The sequence below is a fragment of the Haliaeetus albicilla genome, chromosome 11 (genome assembly GCF_947461875.1).
Source record: "Haliaeetus albicilla chromosome 11, bHalAlb1.1, whole genome shotgun sequence".
In the NCBI taxonomy this organism is placed as follows: Eukaryota; Metazoa; Chordata; class Aves; order Accipitriformes; family Accipitridae; genus Haliaeetus; species Haliaeetus albicilla.
The window spans coordinates 20,408,799-20,432,794 of record NC_091493.1 but is presented as its reverse complement, the minus strand read 5'-3'; the positions used below and the strand labels follow the sequence as shown (position 1 = coordinate 20,432,794).

At 44.6% G+C, this 23,996-nt stretch overlaps 1 protein-coding gene across 1 annotated transcript; it reads left to right on the top strand.

Annotated features, from left to right (window-relative positions):
• The first annotated feature begins 8,016 nt into the window (after positions 1-8,016).
• Positions 8,017-21,864, top strand: ANXA8L1 (annexin A8 like 1). The gene is made up of 13 exons (XM_069796537.1): positions 8,017-8,240; positions 8,343-8,389; positions 12,395-12,485; positions 12,749-12,843; positions 13,990-14,103; positions 14,931-15,021; positions 15,653-15,732; positions 16,353-16,412; positions 16,953-17,046; positions 18,839-18,934; positions 19,182-19,240; positions 20,065-20,187; positions 21,592-21,864. The coding sequence occupies exons 2-13, from the start codon at positions 8,369-8,371 to the stop codon at positions 21,646-21,648; spliced, it is 981 nt and encodes a 326-aa protein (XP_069652638.1). The 5' UTR covers positions 8,017-8,240; positions 8,343-8,368; the 3' UTR covers positions 21,649-21,864.
• The last annotated feature ends 2,132 nt before the right edge of the window (positions 21,865-23,996 follow it).

Sequence of the window (23,996 nt, the reverse complement as noted above, 5' to 3'; positions counted from 1 at the left end):
TGCCTTTTGATAGAAATAGAAATTGGAAATGTGAATTGTAGAAGTCCCTTGGGATAAGAGTTTTAATTTGTTTCCCAGTTACCATTGACTTGAGATGCAATGCAGTCCATTTGCTGTTCATATAGGAATTGCCTAAGTCTCTGCTGAGATTCCCAAAAGCTCCTAGGACCAGAACCAGCCATGCTGACCTAACAAAAGCAATCCTCCAGACATCACACAGCTTCTGCAGCAATGTGATGCTTTCCTTAATGTCCAGCATTGGAGAGGATGACTGTCTCCCAAGCCAACAGCATCTGTTGTTATGCATCTTGTACCAGACTAGCTCCCTGCAGTTAAAAATGGTCTGATGGCTAAAAGCTCCCACTAAGGTTCAGTTCTTGGACCAGGAAGGGTTCAGCATTTCTAGGCCATTCAATAGCAGAGCCACAGCTAGATAACTGTAGCCTGGTAATCCCACTGCTCAGTGCTCTCTGTTTCCACTGCAGACTGACCCACAAAGGAACCTTGGGATAGGCCTTGGGGCTGTCACCTTTCCTCCTTTGAGCACTCCTAGACCTCTGCCACAACTGGTCCTGCCTCAGCTCCTTCCATGGTCAGTCTCTCTTTCCAGGCTCTTTCCTTCACCTTCCCTCAGAGCCACTCCTTCCTCGGCCATGCCCCTGCCCTTGCAGCCTCCATGCAGAGCCGAGCTGGTAAGCGGCAGCGTGCATGAGCCCATGCTGTGTTTTCTACGCTGCACTTCACACAGGCACTCTCACTGGTGAGCTGTGACCTGGTTGCTGTATCACTATCAAAGAGACACAGAGCAACCCTGAAATGTGCTGAGTAAAATCCTCCAGGCAAACAAGCCCTGACTATCAGTCCTCTTCTGTTCTTGCACCTAACTGAGCCGATGACAATGATTCCATGTCTGAAATGTTCAGTCCTCATTTATAACCTTTGTGACAAAAATTGGCGCTGAAAATAACCCACAGTTTGGGACACAAGGTAGTCTGTTGAGGCATGAATGAATACTTCGTGCCATTCTGTAAGTGAGACACTGAGGCGCTGTGAGTCTGGCTCTTGGGAGAGCTTGTTTTGATTTCTTGCTCTTTCCATGACCCTCAATACATCCTCCCTGGTTTGACCCAGTGGACTCTAATCACCTCACTGTGACAGAGGGGCTCGTCTTAGATCACCCACCCATATCTGGCAGAGGTCTCCAAGAAAAAACCTGAACGCTTGAAAGATTTTCAACTAACACAACTAGACCAGAGCCCTCAGCTTAAGGAGAGCTGGCTGTTTTAGCAGCACTATTGCTATTTTTAGTGCCTTTAATGCAAAAGTCTTCTCTGTTACAAGATTATTTGCCCTGTTTTCTGTTCTTGTTACTACAAAAACAATTTGTGAAATATGTTGGTTTCTCTTAGAAAGCAACAGCTGTTGTGTAAGCACACAATAAAATACAAAACCAAACTATTCCCCCTCACACTTTCCCCATAGCTGTGAATTCTTCAATGAATCCTAGAAGCTGGCATCCAGGTGAGGAGGAGAATGTGTAAGTGTCCACATTGTTGTGAGATCTGGCTCAGTGACCTGTCTATACCTTGAATGACAAATTGTCACAGGCAGACCCATTTATCAAAGCCTTGCTCCTGCCCTTGAGCGCAAGCAAGTGCTCATATAAAGTGTCCCCAGTGGTCTGCTTAGGTGATGAAGATCATAGGTACTTGAGTAGAGACTGAATGCTATGTCCCCAAGAGAGGAAAGCAATATTTCATGTCTCTTTGCCTCTGTTTTCCTTTGTCAAGATTTTGAGACACAAATGCCTTTGCTGTGTCCACCAAGACATCTGAATGTACACAAACAGAGGTCTGGATACCGATTGCAGCGTTACTTGTGTAACTGGCATGACCACACTGATTCCAGTAGTGTCACTGCAGTTATGCAGGGGTGGGAGGGGAAACAAAGTCAACCAAAAGGCCATGTGTCTGCCTCAGTGCTCACTGAAATAATTGGGAGCCTTTCCACTGGTTTTACAGGTGACAGAGGAACACAGAGAAACATCTGCACCTGATGGAAAAGTTCTTCCTAGTGTATCAATCCTATACCTGTTTCTTTTGATGACAATGTCATGATAACATCATGCCCTCATAGTCTGTGAGCTCTTTAAACCAGCGATTGCTCTTTGGCTCCCTACTTCTTCAAACTCAACAAGGACATGATCTGAAGTGTTTTAGGCCCTTGGTACTAGCACCCAGACACAGTACTACTATGCTGTGTTCTCAGACTGTGCCACTGAGCAATTACAAGCCATCATTCCAAGCTTAGCCAAACTAGTTGCATCTCATGGAGTGTGCTCAAGGATGCTGTCTGCAGTGTAGCCAGCTGTAGGCTGGAATATGGCCACTTCAAAGCTCAAGGCAAATCTAGCTGTAGAGAAGGACATGAAAAAGAACACTAAATGCAATCAAAATGAGATATATAAGCAGACAAGGAGCCAATGCCAAAGCTGGATGTTCCCTGAAGCACTAGTATTACCTCTAATTTTACCAGAAAATCAGAAGCGACACCATGTTCCCTTGGTTTTTAACCTTAACCTCCTTCAGCACAGATCACTCCACAGTGCTTGAACTCTGTGTGGATCTCCAGTCATCCAGACGCAGCTGCTACTTTTGGGGCAGTACTTCATGATCACCATCAAGGTGAGCCTGTGACGGGGGCTGCTGGCTCAGTTCCAGCTGTGGAGTGAAGGAAGTCAGCAGGGGCTACAGAGGATGGCATCAGGTGGTGGCCCCTGGTGCCAGCTGTGTCCAGCCTACCCCAGCCATCACCAGAACGGCAGGATTTCTGGAGTTATAATCGTCTCCTGTCGCTAACCAAAGGCTTCCCTCTCCTCTCCCAGCTAGGTATTGTGTGATTGTGGCTCTTGGCCATATAATGACATCGGTAGATACCTGGGCTGATCAAGAAGACTGGACACCTACATTGTACACCATGCTAGCAGTGTAACAAGCCTGCTATTCTTCTACCCTTAGTAAAAGTAATTTATGTCTCCATCACTACTAATAAGTGTGTAAAAGCTGGAGAAAAGCGTATCTTACCAAGAAAGGCTGTCCGACACGCCAGTCAATGCAAGCAGTAAAGGGTATGTTGCTGCCTTGATACAAACAGCTGGCCTTCAGACACATCCAGGGACTTTTTCTCTCCTCCTTTAGGCTGCTCTGTACCAGTCTGTTTCCATCCCAGGGTCATTTCAAGCAGCAGGACTGTGTTTAATTGTGTACAGGCACCCGTACTTATTCCGTCAAGGACTACGCAAAAAACAATCCCCATAGAGGTAGGTGGGGACAGGCACAAAATATTTTACAAACAAGGATCCAAAGGCTTCCCGAATGCTGCCTGCCACCCACTGCTGGCATGTGAACTCCTGGCATCAGTCATGTCCCCATCAGATCCAAGTGAGCTGCCTTTGCCCGTTTTTGATTCAGAGGGTGCTTTCTTTGTTGCCCTTTGGGGTTAAACAAAAGCAGCAATTCCCTGCTTTGTGTGGGGAACGGTTGTTAGGGCGACTGGGAGGAATTCCTTGGCAGGAAAGAAAGGAACGAGCAGAAAAATGCTCAGCTGGAGTCAGAAGCAAAGCAGAGGAAGAGCAAGCCAAGAGGACATGCTGTGCTGTGTTTGTGTTAGTGCCTCACCCTGGCTCTACCACCGGCTGCAGAGGGGCCCTGCGCAGCAAAGGTGCTCTGGAAAGGCGAAGTCAACACACCCTTCGCTAACCTCTGCAAAACCTCTGCGCAGAATCCCCTGCAGCACTGGCTGTCCCTGCTGACCCCGGGGCTCGTCCTCCTGAGCTACGAAGGTGCTGAGGGGAGTCAGCCCTGAGTTTTTACTCTATTGCTGCTTCTGTGATTGAACACCCCCCCCCCCCCCCCCAACATATAGACGTGAATTTTCTCTTATGATACTTGGCAAGAAGCTGCTTGCAGTTATAAAGGAAACTTGGAAAATTAAGCTGTGCTAGGGATTTTCAAATGGAAGTAATCCTATTTTGGGGTCATTCTCACTGTGGAAGATGGTTCAAAGGCACAAGAGGAAAGGGCAGGGTGAGCAGTGAGCTGCCAGGTAGGGAAGTCCAATTTTTTTAGGCTTTAGCAACTCTATTTTTGCATTACAGATGCTCTCCTTGCTCAAAACTGCTGCCTTCCCCATCTGCTCGTTTTCCCCAGCTCACACCTCTTTCATAAACAGACAATAACTTTTTGTTTGGATTGGCTTGCTAGCAAATTTACACAGCTCTCTCATATAATGATCTGATTTCAGGTGATGGTGAGCTGATTAGTAGATGTAAGGGCATTTGCTCTTAAGAACTGTGAGGGCATTCAGCTGCTCATATCCATTTAAGTAGTGATAAACAGGAAAGAGAAAAAACAAAGTGGGGGGGGGGGAGGAGTAACGGCAGAAGCAGAAGGTAGTGCCTGGTCTCCGGAGTTGTTTATATAGTGGCTTAAAATCTGTAGGATGAAACTAGTGCAGTTTGCATAGTGAGAGAGTGCAATCCTGTCTGCAAATGTAGCAGCTGCTGCGGCAGGAGACTGCTGTGAGTCACTGGAAGGTAGGGCAAGGTGTTAATAATGGGTATTGAGCTAAAAGGCTTGTAAGTAAGGGCGTAATGTCCAGACCTGAAAAACATAGTACTGCATGAGTTTGGTGATTTCTTTTATGCATAAAAAAAGAATCCTGCAGTTTGCTGAATTGGGTCCTCATCAGAGCTACAGTTCTACATGGTATTGCTTACAGACTGGATTGGAGAAAGTTAGCTATTTTTTAGCCTTGTAGCAGAATACCTCTCTCCTGTTTGGTCTGAGGAGTATGCTCTGATTTCCTCAGGTTTAAGTAGTTATGTTATATGATTACCAGATTATTGATGTGCACAAAAGTATCTGGTTTTGGTCTGCTGTTTCCATAATGATTCCACTTGATTTCCAAGTTCCTGGCTGAAAAAAAACAAACAAATACAAACTTTGGGGTGAAATTCCCCATGGGCTGTACTGTTCTTGTTAGGCTTGAAAAAGTCCTATCAGAGGTGAAAGCCATGGAGTAAGTGAAATTGCTGAGCAGTTGACAACCTGGTTTCCATGTGTTCATGTTCCAAAGCAGTCAGCTCCTGGCCTGAAACTTTCCAGGCATAGGGCCAGATTTTACAAATTTACAGATGGGATTGGGGAAAAGGGGGTTGCCTCTGCACCCTAGAAGACTTCAGTCATCCTCAGTCTAAATTAGAGCATCCTTTAGACTGCTGTCATTCAACCTAAAAGAGAACAGCCAGAGCTTAATGGGTGGTAAAAGCTTCTTGAAGTAATGCCAGTAATGTACTTTTCTAAGGCTCTCAGCACCTTTTTGTTATGCCTTAAATATTTTGGGTGTTCGAAAAAGGTTGAGCAAAATCCTGCTTGTGACTTTTTATAACTTTCCTTATGCTAACTGAATATGGAGCTGTCCTGATACAATGTCACTGATTCAAGCTTGGAAAGTCCCAAGGGCTGGGTCAAGAAAAGCCAAGTACATAGGTAGCATCTTCATTTTGTCTAGCTGAAAATTGATTTGGACCAAATGGCTTAAAAATGCACAAACCAAACCTGTGATCGTGGTGCATATTCCTCTTATGCTGGAGGTTTCTGCCCACTGTTGCTGGCCAATGGCTGTGCTGGGTGTATCAGCAGGAGCAGGGACTCCTTGAAAGCCTAGAGGAGGCCTGTGGATGAGGCTGGAGAAAGGTTTACTGTGCAGACACTCTACAGGTGTCTGTATCCACAGCACAATTGAGCCACTGCCCAGGTATTCCTCCTGCATATTGCTGAGAGATGACTGTATTTTGTGGCGGTACCACAGTACAGTACCCTACAGTACAAGCAAACAGGATTGTTGTCCAAGTCCAGTTCTAACCACCTTAATATGATGTTGGGCAGTGTTTCTGTTGACAGTCTTGTTAGTGCGTTTAGAGTTCGCTTTCCAAAAAGGAGTATTACCTGAGATGCAAAAATGTTCCCGAGGTGGGGGGAGTGAGACAGTGAGTCTTGGGAGAACCTGTGCATCATCTTCTGCCCCTTTTCTGAAGTTTTACATGTTCTTGAGGGTAATCACTGAGCTGTATGTGAGGTTGTGACTTGCATAGCTTACTGATGCCATAAAAGATGTGTGTGTGTCTCTGGTACACAGTATGAAAGTGCGGGAACCAGGGATAAGCTTACTCACATACGCAGCATGTGTGCTGAGGGACGGATGAGAAGTGTAGTAAAGATGAGTCTGTTCATTTTTTAAACCTGCTCAGTTCAACAGCATCTGTGCAATGAAAAGGGATATTGGACTGTAGTGTCTGCCTCCTGCTCCACTGGCCTGCGAATGCCGACTGCTCTGGTCTGTATTACAGCTGTGCAGCGCTGCTCTGAGCCTTGCTGCAGGGTTCAGGTTCTCCAGACTTTTCCTAGACCATCCGTATTGATTTCTTAAATTCTGGTCAGTGTTTCTCTGCATTAAAATCCCCTGTTCTGTCCGTGCACAGCCTTTTTAGTTCCTGCTGGCAAGAACAACCACTTGGGCTTTTTCCTATTTTCTGTCTGGTTTGGTCTCTGCTCCCCTCTGTGACCTACAGCTGTTTGCTGTAACTCTGCCATTTTCTGTCTAGAAGGGCTTCTTTGTCCTTGGAGTCCTCAAGAAAGCTGACCTCCATGGCAAGCTGACCCAATTAAATCCTAACACAGGGAAAAGGCATATGTAGCCAGCCACGCACAGCCTTGGGATCCAGCAAAAGCAAATCCACCCTGCTTGTGAATCCGCCTTACCCCCAGGAGGAGGAGGAGGAATGAAGGCCTACTCATGAGCTCTTGTTGCTGTGTGCTGTTGATGAACCTGCCTCTCAAACATGGCTAGAAACCAAGCCAGGGCAGACCCTAGCAGCATGCTTACATGTCAAGGGCAATGCGTCCTCCTTCACAACTTGCACTAGCCATGATGGATGTGTTTGAGGCAGGAGCAGCTGGCACAGCTTGTTCTCTTGGGAATAGCTGGGACAGCTTCCCAGGCCATTGGGGACCCCACTGGGTTAAGTGAAATAGCAGTGTGTGGGAAGGAAATAAGAGAGGCCCATAGTTTGGTGTTTACCCAGCATCCCAGGAGGGTCTGTAAATGTGAGAGGGGACAAAGCTCCTATATAGCAAGTGTTAAGATATAGTTGGTGGGAACATTTCCATCAGGGCAGCTTTCCATTTAAAATAAATAAATAAATGCTGGCATGGGTGGATTCTGACAGAAGTCTAGACAGGAAAATATTGCTATGACCATAACATATTTCAGCTGATTTCACAGAAACGTTTCTCCAAATTAAGGCATTACGAGCTGTTCAGCTCTTTTTAAAACAAACACAAAAAGGAAAAAAAAAAAAAATTCACACACTACTCCTAAGCCTTAACATGTCACAGCAGCTAGTGCAAGCCCTATGACAAGTTAGCTGGGGTTGGCATTACTGAAAGTTATTAGCCTTAAACGTGCTGGTCCTATGTTAGCCTAGAGATGCTTCTTGACATATGCCATGTAAGACTAGGTATGGGATGGGGGAACTTCCCAAGTCTCTGTACAGTCTGCTGCTTTATTGAGCTTTACTGTAAAGTGTAGGATGTGTATGGTGTAGGGTCTGGCTGTGTTGGTGGTGTGTTTTGGGGTTTTGTTTTTGGTTTGGTTTGGTTTTTTTGAAATACGCTTTTTTGTAGGAAGGGAGGTAGAGGAGGGTTTGTCAAGTTTCTCAAGTCCTATTTTGCTGTGTTCCAGATCGGTAGAGCTAGAAAGAGTCCATAATAGTGAGTGGCTTATTCTGTTATAGCAGAACTCATCGAGTCTCAGTGGAGTTTTATGCTGAGAAATTACCTGGTTGTAATTTGCATGTTGTATCTGTGCCAGAGGCCACAATGTTAACAGGGAAGGGTGTGTATGGGGAGAAGCAGTGGAAATATTACAATGAGCTTTAGTCAACACGGTTGAATGTAGGGCTTCTCACAAGGGAAGCCTTGTTTATTAAGCAACTTGATCTCTCCCTGTGAGATCATATGTGAAAAACAGGTTGAGCCATGTCTGAGGGCGTTGCCTCGTGGAATCTGTAGATAAGGATGGTTTATACCTAGTGTTCCCAGCACAGAGGCCAGTTACATTCTGCAGCTTCCAGAGGGAATAAGCCTCCTGAGGAGTACAGTTATTCAGGTTTTCTTGTGGTAAGTTTATTGAAAAGAACTTTTGTTTCTTCCTCTTCTCCCTCTACCCCCTTCAAATCTCTGACCATGAGATGTGATGTGTGTGGTTTTCTTCTCCAACAGACCCAGGTATCACTACTGAGACTGCAATGGCATGGTGGAAGGCCTGGGTAAGTAGAGGAAATATTGAAGTAAGACACCCTGATTTTTTTGGCACCATAATAAGGTAACTGATGAGTTGCATCAGGCACTGTGTGGGAATGAGATGTTTCCCTTTAAAAATCAACGAGACCTATTTATTGGTTTTCTGACTATAAAATAGCATTCAGCACTTCAAAACCTTGATTGAGGAAGGTTGTTAACATGATTGCTGACTTTAAGAAGAAGAGCAGACTCTCTCTGGTCCTTCAGTTGAGAGTGGTGCGGGGGGCTGTTTGTGTGCCTGTGTACATGGGGAGATGATACCGGGCAACAGCAAATTTACACAGCTGAGGTCTGCAAGCTGTGGCTCCTTGTCCACTTCCTTCTCTTGTGGCAGTAAGTTCAGGGCACAGACCTGTCCCCATTTTGGTCCCCAGTTGTGCTGGCAGGCTGTGGTCACAGAGGGAGATGTGGTCAAGCCACAGTGTCTTTTTAATATTGCAATGACAATGTGGACTTGAGCACCCTGTCTGTCTGCTAGGAGCCAGAAATGCTGTGTATGTTCTCTTTTAAACTCTTGTGGCTTTGGGAGGAATGTGGCAGGATGGGGGGGATGCTCATGAGGTACGCTGAGGCAGCCTCCGGGGTACGGCTGAGGCCAGGCGGCAGGCAGATCTGGTGATGAACACAGCTCTGCTGCCATCCACGGCAGCTCTCCCATTAGCCTCTGTGGAAGGCCAGGTTTACTCCCAGACTTTATCTCCAGATAAGCCAAAGCCTAGAAGAGACCTGCTGGAGACATGTGATGGAGCAGTACTGGTAGAGAAGACTTCTTTCCCAGCCCTGTCACCTGCCCAGCACCACTGCCAGTAGTGCACAGGCTTTCTCTGCACTGCTTTTGTCTTGTTTGTGGAAAGATTTGTCCCAGAGTCCCCCTACTTCTTGTTGTTTCAGCAACCTGTGCAAGGGGTGAGCCTGCACGGAGACTCAAGGGCTGTTGCTTGTCTCCCACTTGGGGCACTGGTGGTCCTGGCACGGGTGGTTGAGCAGGGGACAAGGGGCCTCTGCTGCCACATGCCAGCAGAGGTACCTGGGAAGCATAGGAGAGAGCTGCCTTGTAGTGTATTGTATTACCTCAGGTGCAATACATCATCAAGGAGTGAGAAACCACTTTGCATGGACATGACCATTTTTCAGGTTCTCAGTTACAATTTTGCAACCGAGGAGTGGGAACTAGAGAAAAAAACAAAGCAAAACCTAACTAAAATGCCTTGTGGAGTGGCAAATACCAAGCTAATTCCTACTTTCCTTCAGTAAGCTTCAGATAGGAAACTTTCCTGATATCAAAATATATCATGATCTTTTTTTTTTCCCAGAAAGGTTAAAATTGTAATCTTCATTTCTGCTGATTTCCCTCTGCCTCCTTATTTCCTCTTGGAAGTTTAGTATAGTAAAATTAATTTTTTTTTCCAAAGCTTGGAGTAGCTCTCACTTTAATTTTTCCCTTTCTGCTGATCTGTTCCCCACTACCCCACAAGGTGGAAATCATCTGAAGACTTACTGTGAGAAAAGGAGAAAAGCTCTTGAAAGCTCCAGCAATCTCTTACCTATTGGAGTTGTAGGGAGTGAGGGCATGAGTAGGAGATGAGAGGGCAAGGGAAGGATGGTAAAAAATTGTTTTGGTTTTCTAAACCCTTCATTAAAAATAGAGTTTAAAAGCAAAAAGAATGAAAAAATGTGAAACTTTTTCAGAAACTTTCCACTGAAAAAAAAAACCCAAACCAGTAACCCCACCTGTCCCCAAATTCCAGCTTTTCAAACCTAAACAGTAGTTTATTGAAAATATTTTGGTAGGAAAACTTTTAATCCCCCTCACTTTCATTTATAGGTAAAATGTCTCAGAACATCAGCTGTAAGGTATGCTGATTCCGTTGCTTTTGTGCCAATTACTTATCTTCACATGAGTTACAAAGATGCCTTGAGTAGTTTCAGTTAAGTAATTGTAAAATCAATTCATCTGAGAAACAACCCCAAACTGAACAGGGTTTCTCTGGAAACCTGTTGTGATTGTACCTGTGCTGGAACAATTACATACACAGAGAGCGAGGTGTATGAGTGAGTCATGAGTGTGCTACTTAAGCCTGGATGGGCTGTAAATGTTTATTGGAATTAGTACCAAAAAAGGCCATTGTTTAATTTGTTTCCCCTGCCTCCAAATGAAAGCTCAGCTTTGCACTCCCTCTTTCACTCTGACTGTCCTTGCATGCAGCTAGAGAGCATTGTCCATCTTTTTCAGAGCAAAATCAGATGGATGAGTGTAACCTGCTTCCCAGGGCAGTTGTGGTGGTGCTGGCTGACTTCACAGAGGACCAGAAAAGGAACACCTGCAATGGTCCTGCCAACTAAGCCAAACTGTTCCAGGCTGATGACAAACTGTTGGGGGTGGCAATGCTTTAGTCTGTTACTGCTCTTTCTGCAGTGACAGCTTCACCACAGCCTTAAACTTGCTGCTCAGTAATCATTGGGATTCAAAGCTGCATCTATTGAGAAGTTTCCTGTTAACACCATCTGCTTCACAGCTGCTCTTTCTGCTGGGAGCAAGGTGTGGTAGCACAGGAGTCTGTGCTGGCTGTAGAGCAAACTTCTCCAGATCTTGCTGATTGATGAACATAATTGCCTTACGGTTGCTTGTCACTGCTCTGAGAGCTTGGCTGGCAAAGGGGCTGGCCTGCAAACGTGTGCCAGCTATATCTACTGGTAAAGCACTCAGCAAGGACACCTGAGCTGGTTTGCCCACAGCCACCCTGAGGACAACTTGGATGACCTAGAAGGACTCTAAGAGAAGAGGGGTAGACCCCTCTTTCACACAAGAAATAAGAACAGAAGGGATTTGCATCATAGCAGGAGGCTGGTAGGTGGCACTTGGTGGTCCATGTTATGCAAGTCAGACAAGACAACTATAGTGATTCCTTCTGGTCTGTAAGCTCTGATTTGAAGGTGCTTTTTATCTGACTGTGAAAGCCATCCCCTTTGAAAAATCCATCAGGTCATACTGATTTCATTAGTTCAATACTAACCTATCCCTGCAAGTAAATTTATGAGAATATAGTCATTTCCTGGGGCAACTTAAATCTCTCTGCTGCTACGAAAGAGAAAATTGTGTCCATTATTGGAATAAAGTGGTGACGACTCTTTATGCCTAACCACTCTTGTGATCCCCTGTTGATAGGACCTTATTGTTAGAGATGTATCAACATATTCAAGCCAATCCCTTGACTAACAGCTTTTGTTAAATTGAAGCTCTTAAGCCTGGGTTCTGATTGATGGCCCTACTACCTTGTGGTGACTGGAATAAGTTTCAGTGTGTCTTTCTGCCCTGGGACTCTCGCACTGGCAGTGCCTTAGGGGTCTGTCTGGAGGATTCCTGTGTAGCTGGCCCTTGGTTCAGAGGAGAACATCAAACCTGCACTCCTCCAGATGGATCTCTTTCTTCAAAGTAGTCTCTTGGCCCAAATCCTGCCAGTGGAAATGTGTCCTTCTTGAAACCTGCTGTGCAGAAGCACAGCAGCAGAATAAAGCTGCTGCTTAGGAAAACGGTATGTGAGAGCATGACTATTCCATGGAATCGAAAAACTACATGTAAAAACTACCCTGCACCAAACCACTGGGAAATGCAATATGATACGATAGCATACATGCTGTGACGCATTGTATTTAAGGGGTGAATAGGAAAGTCTAGCCTACTCAGCTTTTTCTGCCAGACTGCCTGCACCTAATGACTGTTGCAGCAGTGTCAGTCATGCTTTGCACTTCATGTTTCTGCCAGGAGCCAAAGGCTGGTACAGGCAGGTGGAGTCAGGAAACTTGTGTTCTCTTTGGAGCTCTGCTCTGCTGAGAGACTTTGAACCAATCCCCCTACTTTTCTGTGCCTTCCCCATGTGTAGGCAATGAATAATCTTAATGTAGTTTCAAAATACTTTTTCTTCAGCTAATGAAAAGCAGTGGTGAAAAGTCCTGTATTTTTCTTCTTTCAGAGTGAAGCAGAGGGCAGGTCCGTGACAGGTGCTTTAAACTTTGACCCTGCACCTGATGCTCAAACGCTGTACAAGGCCATGAAAGGGCTTGGTGAGTTGACTCCAGCCACATGTAATTCTATGTTCTGCTTATAACTGCCAAGTTGAAAGGCATTCCTTAAGAAAGTTGCAGCCAGATATATCACTTTTTTTTAATGTAGAAACTTAAAAATTAAAGTTTCCTCAGTACATACTTAAACTTCTACATGAAGGCAATGAACCATGGAAGGTTGTCTGAATATTTGAATTGGGATTTTGGGCTAGTCTCAACTTATTCTATGCACTGTGTTTATGGCTTATTGTTGCTCTCCACAGGGACTGATGAACAAGCTATAATTGATGTCCTAACCAAAAGGAGCAATATGCAGCGTCAACAGATTGCCAAATCCTTCAAAGGACAGTTTGGAAAGGTTCTTCCAAAACAAAGTCATAATCAGTCACTGTTTCACTGCATGCAGGATGTAGTAAATGGGTGTACAGTTCATCCTGCAAGCATGACGCAAACAATATGCAGGTCTTTTGCAAACAAGTAGATTAATATTTTTTTATAAGGCCTGGGGTTAATGTGTGAAATTAATTTTTGGTCAGAAAAAAATGGTTTTCCCCCAAAGATTGTAATTTATTTTTTTTTTGTAAAATGCATTTTGACCAGAAATATTTTTTAAAAATCTGTTTTAACTTAAAATGTAACTTCATATTGTTTTCAAAGCTGTAACAAAACCTGAATCTTTCAGAGTGTCATTTTGAGTAAAATATTGGTTTGGGGCCCTTTTAAATGCCAAAGAAATTTCAATTTAAAGACTTATTTAATTACATTTGGAAATTCTGAAAACGAAAACAAACTGCGGTTATTGACAGCCATGTTTTCCTGTGGCTATCTTTCTGTCTTTGATAAAAATCTTACTTTTATTGGGAAAACTTTTCCACCAGAAAACTCTGCCGCCAGCCCTGCTCTAGAGTCTCCAACAACCCTTGCTGGAAAGGGGACTGCCATGCAAGGGCCTTGGAAAGGGAAGCAAATGGGGGGGAGGGCAAGTATGGGACAATGAATAGAGTGCTTGCATCCCACTAAAACAGGGTGAGTCATAACCTAAAAAAACCTGCCTTATAGTAAAAGGAAAGTTTGAAATCTGTCTTCAAACAGACCGCATGCCTGATTCTGCAAAAGTCCTGGGTGCGTGTTTATATGCAGGCTTTGGGAATCAGCTCAGTCTGAAGCTACATCCCTTGCTCAATTCAAGGCATTCAGCTGCCTGGTTCTGCTCACACAGTAAAGCAGGGTGGAGGAAGATTTTAACCTTACCTACTCTGCTGCAGAATTAATTAGTACCTGGGAGAAGCTTGAGTATTGGGACAACAGGGAATGTGGAAGGACCTAGACAAATCCCCTTTTGGATTTATGTGCCTTTTTCAGTCCCAGGACCCTTTCTAATAAACTATCGATGCAATACTGTCATTCAGCTTCATTGTTGTAAGCCATGGAGATGGAAACAGCACTGGGCATTAAAAACACCCTGTGAGGCTTTTTATGTAACCGTGTGATGCATGTTTAACAGGATCTGATTGAAAGCCTGAAGTCTGAACTGAGTGGCAACTTTGAGAGGCTCATTGTAGCTCTCATGTACTCCCCATTCAAGTATGATGCCAAGGAGCTCTATGATGCCATGAAGGTAAGTGAATTGCATGCTAATACTTAAGTAGTAGTAGCACAGATACAGTGCTAATTTCCTGTAACTGTGCTTATTAATGCAAGTGGTAATAACTGGACTGTTACATGTTTAAGTTTGTTATTAGCAGTAGCCTTTGAGAAATAGCCAATTGTACTATTAATGCATATTCTGGGGGAAAATGCTGCTTTAATATTTAGGACTGTATGAGAGTTTCTGCAAATAAGTGTCTCATAGAGCCTGGGGAAGGCAACAGCAAAACTAAATTCAGCTTTGGCAAGGAATGAACATCCACGGATTACGGTCTTCAGTTAAACAGTTCTTTGCCGCCTTCTGCAGTGCCTCTCCTGAATGGAGCTCAATGACACAAAGCTACTGCCCTGACACCTCACCTGAGATGTGAAACCTTTAAGAAATCAAGAAGTGGTGGTGCGTGGGCCAGGCTGAGTTTGGCTGGGATCCTACCTATTGATAGAGTATCTTTTCAAGTTTCAGATGCAGAGAAGTCTATTAAAACGGTACAAAGATGGGCTGACTAGACAAGCATTGGTCTCCCTGCATCCCTCTAACACTGTCTGTCACCAAAGAGCTGAATCCAGAAGTGCAGAGTTACATAAAATCATCCTTTACAAATGAGGCACCTCAGTAAAAGAAACCGTGTTCAACCCAAATGTGCTTTCATCATGACAGTTTCTCACAGCTCAGCACATAGCCTAACACTTTGCTGCCATCAGACTCCTCGCTTGACCATACTTCTCTAGCAATAAATTATACTCCATGACTAGATGCCTTTCTCCACCTTTATTTCTCCACTATGTTTTCTATTAAAGGGTGTGGGAACAAGTGAAGGTGTTATCATAGAGATCCTGGCATCCCGGACAAAAGCACAGATCAAAGAGATAATCAAGGCCTACAAAGAAGGTAAAGTGCCTGGGGCTCTGATTTGTGTGGTCAGAGCAATGCGTAACTGCCTGATTGCACAGCAGGAATGGTGTTACCAACTAGCACTGTCAGCAGGAAAATGGGGTTCTTAAAAGCAAGAAGGTGTAACCTAACTCTGCTTTCAGCCTGGCAAACAGAACATAGCTATGCTGAGAAAATTTGAAAATCCCTTTCTAGGTCTCCATCCAGCTACAGAAAAAGGTCAGCAAATCACAAATTTGGTTCAGTTTGGCCACACTGGCTATTGTCAGAATGCAAACAAAACTATAGCTATGTGCTTGGCTTTTTCTCCCCATTAAATACATTCTAGATTGGAATTTATCAAATATGTATTTGAAAATATTTGATAACTTTTTGGTCCCTTAAACTATGTCTGCAACATTAGCTGTATGTTTATGCCTTGGACATCAGTGGAGCTAGTGACTCAGTCGGATGCAAATGCTGACCTGGGTATCACTGAGGGTGTGAGCTGATCTCAGGCCTGTTTATTTCCCTAGCAACCTTCTTGACTAGGGTCAGGCTATTGTGTGTCCCTGGGTGACTGGTAATATCCTGACTGTATAACCCAAATAACAAATCTTTCCCTTGTCCTTCTCTTTCCCTTGGGTAGAATATGGTTCTGATCTGGAAGAAGACATAAAATCGGAAACAAGTGGCTACTTTGAACAGATTCTGGTGTGCCTTCTTCAGGTAAAGCTACAGAAGAGAAATGAGGGTATAAAGATCTTTGCATTTTTCTCTTCCTTTTTGGAGCAGATGCGCAATAGAAGAGGCAATACAGTCATCACCAGATAAACTGCAGAGACAAATATGTTACTTGGACTGGATCTGTGTTTCGGCTTCAGTGTGACTGAAGCAGGGAACCCTCCCTCCCTTAGCAGCAGTGAGAGAGCTGGGAACTTAGCTCTGCTGCAGGGAGACACCTCACTTTTACATATGTGTAAAGCCATTGCATTCTACAAGGGTCTTAGAAAACAATGCCCCTCAACTATGATTCACTGCTCTTCCAGGGTCTGTGCCCTCAATGCTGAGTGCATTTGGATGCATTTATCCTATCATGTTTTCTGAATTTTCCTGCCTAGCAGCAGAATAACTTAGCAATTTTTTGACTCCACTTTATATGACTGATTTCAGTGCCTTTCAGTGAAGGAGTTAGCACTTGTGCTGTCTGAAACATTACTGCTTGAGTACTCTGCAGAAATAGATAGCTGAGAAGGATAATGATTTTTGCCCAGAATGTACACTGCAATCCTTATATATGGAAGAATCTTCATGAGACAAAATGGTTACCTTTCTTTTTCTTCTCATAGGGTGAGAGAGACAATGCCACTCTCTATGTGGACACAGCACTGGCTCTTCAGGATGCAGAGGTACTGTCAAATGCCTGTGATCAGTGATACGCCTGCCTCGCACTTGTCTTGAACTTCAGAGTGCTTCAGTGGGCAGCAAAGTCCTGGTCAGCAGAGGGTTGGAGGCATGATAGCTTGTGGAGGGGTGGTCTTCAAGCAGAAGCAACTTGGGGTTCTTCAATTTTGCCTGCATTGCTGAGCCTTGCTGTTCCAAAGAGTGATGAGAGCTGGGCTTCGGCTCAGCTGCTTTTGATACGTGAAAGTATGAGGGTATGGTGGAGTGGGACAGCAAAGAATAGGGAAGAGACCTCAAGAGTACTGTTGGCTGCTTCAGCTGCTGCAGGAGGGATGGAAAGGGTGGAGATAGTGGCTGCTACAATTTGACTGGAAGACATAGTCAAGGTTTTTCATAGTCAACCATTCTAAGACAACAGTCTAGTTCGTGCAGTATTTTACATTACTTCAAACCCCTTTACACTAGCAGTGCCTTAAGCCAAACTCTGTTCCTTTACCAGCTGCACACACAGAACATCTCTCTAACAATTGTGTGTTAAATTACAGACTCTTTATGCTGCTGGGGAGAAGATACAGGGCACTGATGAGATGCAGTTCATCACCATCTTGTGCACAAGGAGTGCCACACACTTGCTGAAAGGTATGGAGCAGAGCCCATACTCCCAAGCCTCTGAAATGAGAAAGCACTTTAGCCAAGAAGAGGCAGGGCTATAGATAGGAGAGATGAGTGGTCAGAAATAAGTATCTGAGTCTGTCTCCTAATCCTTGGTCAGTCAGTGACCAAAAGCTGCCAGCAGCTTTCATGAAAACTTACAAAGACAGTGCTGCTGAAAATGAAGTGGCTTATCTAGGAGTCCTTATACAGTGGTGATGGCTGGATAGTATAGCTGTTTTTATGAACCCAAGGAGAGAGAGTGAGTCCCTTTCTAACTAGGTAGGAGCATGCAGTGGACAGGCCCGTGACCCCTTGGATGTGGGTTCCTCTAGGAAAAAAATCACTGAAAATGTAGCTGGTTATTCAGTGCTGGAGAATCACAGGGTGCACCCTGCATTTCTGCCCCAGGTTCTTCTGAGGGCATCAGAGGCTGCTGGGATGGAAGATACTAACCCAGGTCCAGCTAAGAGAGCCCTCAGCTCCCCACTGCCCTGTGCAGCAGAGACCTGGCCTTGTCATCTCACAAATTGAGGCAGTCCAAGGCTCTGACTAACAGATTTTGTTATGTTGGCTGAATCTAAGCATATCAAGTACTGTGTAAATCAGCTGGACCTAAACTGATAAATTTAGCTGGTGACAAATTAGGTATGCCTGAGTGTTTTTTCAAGTTGAGGTCTTCGGAGACTGTTTTCTAGGCCCTGGAGGCCAGCTCCCCCTTGTGTTTCAAATTTATTCTCCCAGTGTCACTTGGAAAACAACAAAAAAAGGTGGTCTCTAGTCTTTGGCTGTGTCTGCCTTTAAGAACTGAATTTCAACCAGTTGTTGTCAGGATACAACCTACTTTAGGATCTACTGTATCACCAAGAAAGTAATTTCCTCTGTAACTGTTTATCTTTAAAACTTGAATGTAATTGTTGCAGCTTTTTTTTTTTTTTATATACATGGAGAGTAGGCCCTTGTATACATGGAGAGTAGGAGAGAAGGTTGTATCCATCTGCCTATTCTGTGGTATTGCCTTTCCCTGAAGCATCCGAGTGTTAATGTTAGGTATCTGATCTTGAATGCTGAGCAAACTTCATTAAGATGTCCATTGCCTTACATAGCAGTTTTCCTTCTTTCCTTGTCTGAAAGCTAGGAATCAAAACTCAGATCTGTAATTCTGTACCCTGGAGTATCCAGAGTGTATAAGGTGAGCAACAACTCCATTGCTGAGCTTTTGTTAATGTGGTAGTTCAAATACCTTGGAATCTGCACCTGTGTTTTGCTCATCTTTCCTGAGTTGTTTTTTTTAAAATTGTGGTTGAAATAGTAAGTTTTCCCAAACTTTTGTCATCATTTAAAAGTCCAAGGGCTGTGAGCAGTATAGTCCTAGATTTAATTTGATTTTATGTTGGCTTCTGAAACTAGTGACATCAACAAAGACCGAATGACAGAGTTGTGCCTAACCTTCTGTTGTCTGCTTCATTTCTGTGGTTAAAGACAGTGATGAAGGGCCAGATTTCCAAATGAATATGAGGTGACTGAACTTGCATTTTCAAATGAAGGAAGGGAATTAAGACACATGGATGATTGGCTTTTTGTGAACGTTGCCGTCTATTTTTTTTGTAGCTGATTTCTGGGCTTGACTAATGTCTCCTGAAGTTGGTGCAAATGGGGCCATTGCTTTAGCGGGATCTGTGTTTTCATATCACCACACAAGCAATACCTGTAAATATTGGGCACAAAATGCCTGAGCAGTTGCTTAGTAAAAAACTGAAGTTCTTTGTGTTTCAAACAGTGTTTGAAGAATACCAGAAACTGGCTGGTAAGAGCATAGAAGACTCTATCAAGAGTGAAACCCATGGTTCACTTGAGGATGCCATGCTGGCTATTGGTAAGAGTGGCTACATTTCCCTTTCTTTTGTCTGAATCTGCTGCCTTTTCTCCTGCAGCAGTTGGCTGTTATGGGATGGATCTACTTTATAAAGGTATCTAGTAGGAAGGAAAGGGTATTTCTTCGATAAGATAAACTCAGATCCCAGGGGCACACTGAACTAGTGGAAAGCATGTTGAATCTCTGTTACCTGCTGCGCTGGACTGGAATTACCATTGATTCTTCCTGAACTTTTTTTTATGTCTAGTGAAATGCACCAGGAACGTCCATTGCTACTTTGCAGAGAGGCTCTACCATGCTTTAAAGGTAAGACTCTTCATTGTAACATACTTGTTTTCATAATGGACTTAATTTGTAACCTGACTTCTACCAATTCAAATTAGAAGAGCCAAGGTTTTGGTGAAATCCAAACACCTTGGGAAGAAAAGTACCCTTTAAGCTTGAAATACAAAGGGAGTCTGGCTTTTCTGACTTAAGAGTCTGCAAGGAGCCCAGTCCCACCTTCTGGAACATGTACAAAACTTCTGGAAGAGGCTTTTCTAGGAGGTTGATCATGGTGGAGTTTTGCCCATAGTGTTAGCTTAATAGACTGGACCACAATATTTTTTTTTTTAGGAAGCAATTCAATGGCAGCATAAAATGAAAGAGTTCCAAATGGGGACACATAAGGCATCTGCAGACTGTGCCCCTGTAAATCTTAACTGATACGTAAAAGATGTCAGCTCTCCCAACTTCGTGGAAAACTGAGATGACTGATTATTTTTATCAATGTGATCTTAATTTTCCTGTGAGTGATTAAACAATATTGGTTGAAGCCAAGTGTTGCATGAGTGATGCTGCAGAAGGACAACATGTATTCAGTGCTGACTTCCAACTCTGTAGCATGTTTGCTTTTGCATTTGACATGTGCCATGAATTATAGTACACTTCCATGGTGGGCTTGTGGTAGTGAGAGTGGCCCCGGGGGGGGGGGGCGGGGAGGGTGGCCCTCCAGAAAGAGAAGCAGATGTGCTGCAGAACATGTGCCAAGCAATGTTTGAAAGCTGACTCCTCCTGTCCTGGACCAGTTTGCAACAGCTTATCCCTTGAACGCCTGCTAACATCACAGACTGATATATCTGTTATTCCAGGGAGCTGGCACCCATGATGGGACTCTTATAAGGGTGATTGTTTCTCGAAGTGAAGTTGACTTAAATCTTATAAAGGCTGAATTCAAGCGTATTGCAGGAAAGTCTCTCTCCAGTATGATTCTGGTAAGCAAGATTTGATATGATGGTTCTTAGCCATCACATACATTCCTAACCTGTCCAGCACTGTGGGATGCTTCCGTGGTTGTTTTTGGTAAAAATGTCATTTCTGCTAAAATCATAGCTCTCCTTCATTAGGCCTACTAACAGTCATCTCCTTGAGAGACATACATGCCTGAAAGGTGAGTCAGACTGCATGTTCTGCAAGTGATTTGGGCAAAGCCAAACCCAAAGAGAGACTGCTCCAGGTTTTTCATGGACCAGACTCTGTGTCTGTGCACCTCGTTCTCCTAGATAAATCTAGATTCATTTAATCCTCCCTGTTATACCCTTCCCACACCAGTGTGCCACTTTCTCATCTGTCTCTGCTGTCCTTAACTACCTCAAGCCAGTGCCATATAAGTCAAAACAGTGCTGGGGTTTTTTGTTTTCTTTTTCTTGGTGGTGGTTTTGTTCTTTGTGGGTTTTGGGGGGTTTTGCTGCTGCTGCTGTTGTTGTTTTGGGGTTTGGGGTTTTTTTTAGCTGACTTAATCCCACATGAAGGCCTGGTCTATACTGTGGTGAGATAGGTTTAGATACTGAACCTTGTCAAAGCTCATTATAGCTTTTGAGGTTTGAGTCTCAGCTCTGAGTGAATGGCCCTCCCCTATTAGGGCTGAAATGTTGGATTTTACCATTTGTCCTAAGGACTCTGGGACATTCCTCTCCCCCAGTGCAAATGGCACAGAAACCCTATCCTTAGCAGTCCCCATGGGAAGTCTGGTTCTGTAATGAAGGCCGTTTCTTCTAATTGACACTGTCAGTGTCTGTCATGTTGATTAATGATCAGTCTTCAAGGGTCTTTACGGAATATTCATTCCTTCTGAGAAGTAGAATTGGCTTTACACCTGTCGTCACAAAATATTCAAAGTGAGCAAATTTTTTATCTAGTGATATTCTCTGTAGTGCTTCTCTAGACCTAAATGGTCGTATTTGTGGCTTTTTAAAAAATGTCATGTGTCAGGGCTAACTATACTGCCCTCTCTCCTCCTGTAGGGGAGAGACATTACACAAATACCCAGGGACATAAAATCTGAACACAACAGGCTTGATCGCTCTCATTCATGTTGACTTTGTGCTGCTCTGTAGGATGGAGCTCTGATCAATTGCTCACCTAGATTCCAAAGAAAAGAATTGGACTTGATAAATGTTATTTCAGGTGGCAGCTACAAGCCTCATTTCTCTGTTCACTTTTGATGGTGTGTCAGCTGGCAGTAACTCTGCTGAAGTCTGGCTTGCTCTTTCCAAAGTCCTTTTCCTGTGTGAGCATATTCCATGGACTAACAAAGTCAGCACTCGGAGTGTGCAGAGGAACTTCCACATTCACCTTCTTAATTTATTTATTTATTTTAAATTTTTTTCTCCTGTCAGGATGACACCAGTGGCGATTACAAGACAGCCTTGCTGAACCTCTGTGGCAGTGACTGACGAAATCTAGGAGGAAGATGTTGAAATGGATCCAGAGAAAAAATTAACAGTGAACAAGGGTCTGAAAATGTACATGCAGAAAACTTTTCCATTGATCCAAGTGGGGAGAAAAAGAAGATCAAATTAATGGTCAAGACTTCCAAAACTTTCTGAAGGATGTGGATGCTCATTGCACATTAAAAACTATTCACTTCCCCAACACTTTTTCAAACACAAGTGAGAATGTTCCTTTGTTTCCATTTTGTTCTGTGCAATTTCCCTTCTTCTTTAACGCACTGTGGAGGATGGCACTTGGATGTGAAATTGAAGGCTTTTTTTTTTAAACCCTCTGTAGGTGTTTCACAAGTCTGAGCAATCCTGCAAAGTTTGGCTGTCCTGAAGCCTTGCTAACTTCACTAGGACAGGCTGGTACAGCATTGACCATTTCTTTGGTGCTAGCAGGGTGGGTCTGGAAGGAGTCCCAGATATTAATGAGGCTTTAGGGCATGGGTCAGAATGGAGAATTCAGTCCTAGGGGGCTGGTTTAGCAGCCTTATCTGCATAACTTCAGTGGCAGCTCCCCAAGGAGCAGGGAATGGCAGAGCTAAACTGGCTGTAAGCATGTGAAAGTTGAAAGCTGTGTGCATGTTTTCCTTCTTGCTTGTGTGAGTGTCTGCAGGGGTAGACTGACAAGTTCAGGGTGTGACATCAATGTCAGACTGTGGGGAAATCAAAACTGGGGCGGATGATTTGGTTTTGGTGAATATAGGATATCCTGCTCTTGGGAGCAGACCCGTTTCTGCTCCTGGTTTCACAGTAACTTCTCAGTAGTCAGTGGCCTCCCTTGGAAGTTCCCCACCATGTCTATGACTGCACCTACTGCTTGCTAAGTGAGGCCCGAAATTTGGATAGTGATACAGAGAACGAGATGAAATGCTTTGAGAAGCTTGGGTCTGCCTTGACCAATGATTCTCCACGCTTAAAGCAACTAATTTAAATGTGTAATTACCAAAAGCCATTGTGTTCTGAGAAGTAGCTTCTCTGATCAAAGTGGGTGAATTTTCTGGCAGAGGGGTGGTTCTTCCCTTGCCCTGCTGAAATAAGCAGGAACTGGTGCAGTAAAAGTAATGAGTTCAAATAGTCTTAGGGAGTCCAGGACCCAGACCTGGGGTCAGGGGCTCTGCATCCCTCAGATGAACACGAAGAGGAGGAGGTTTCAATCTCTGATCCTTTAAGTGCTTGTGTTTCCAGTGATATCTCTATTTCTCACCTGGACTAAAATGAGTTGGAGGCATGGCTCTAGACTGAGCATCAATGGGAGATTCTTCATTCAGATTTGGGGGGATGTGGGCCAGCTCCAGGCATCAAAGGACAGGGAATCACACGTCCCTTCTGCTGGCCAGAAGACCCGCTTGGTTTTTCGGAGAGCCTCTTGTTCTCATTGGCACTGATGATCAGCCTTCCCCCGGGTTTTCTGAAGAGCAGGTTCAGGCGCTAGTTTCCAGCGAGAGGCACGCCAGGACCGGGGATGGGATGCCTGCTGCGGAGAAAACCGTGCTTACACCACCATCTTGTGGGGGACAGCCCGTGTGCAGCCCGGCCGGCGGGACCGCGGAGGGACGCTCACGGACCCACGCGGGACCCCGAGACCTGCCGGCTGGAGAGGGCGGGTGAGCGAGCACCCCGGTCACCCCCCCGGGTAGTGCCCAAGGGCGGGACCCCAGCGGGAGAGATGCAGAGCAGGCATGGGGGGGCGAGGTTTGCTCCCTGTGAAACAGCGCATGCTTTCCCTCCCAGCTGTTTTAACATCTGTAAAGAAGGGGCGCTTTGGCTGCCAGGGTCCCCTGCGTGACTCCAGTCTGGGCTTTCTCACACTGCAGCCCCTTGGCTCTGGTATGGCTAAGAGGCTCTGCAGAAATTCTCTCCTCTGACCAGATCCGTGTGATGAGGTTTGGGTGAAAATACGAGCTGTTCCCCCTGTGTTTGGGGTATTATTTTGGAAAGGCCAAATGGCAATTTGTAACTGCCGAAGCAGGGAGCATGAATGACTTATATGGTTGTACCCACGACATTTGCGTTTCCTGAGGTCGGACAGGCAGCAAGTGAGACGTAATCCCTCCTCTGAGGGACTTAAAATTGGACTAGGAAAGTTCAGCTCTTCAAATATATTTTAGTTCAGAGCTGTCTGTTGATTTCACCAAAACCTTTGCGCTTGTATCATCTGGGAGCTCCGGTCGTTGTTATTATCAGGCTATTCAGGTCAGAGGTTGGCTTTCCTCGTTGGCCTGTGCTTAGCACAGTGGGTTAGGATTAGAGCTGTTTCAGGGTGATTGTCGTCCTAATTTATTAATAACAGCTTGGGAGATGTA

Bases quoted from the DNA above. Each gene is read 5' to 3' on its own strand.
- ANXA8L1 (XM_069796537.1), top strand. From the start codon at position 8,369: ATGGCATGGTGGAAGGCCTGG. The intron at 12,844-13,989 runs GTTCTTCCAAAA...CATGTTTAACAG, and splicing joins TCAAAGGACAGTTTGGAAAG to GATCTGATTGAAAGCCTGAA. The intron at 19,241-20,064 runs GTAAGACTCTTC...CTGTTATTCCAG, and splicing joins GGCTCTACCATGCTTTAAAG to GGAGCTGGCACCCATGATGG.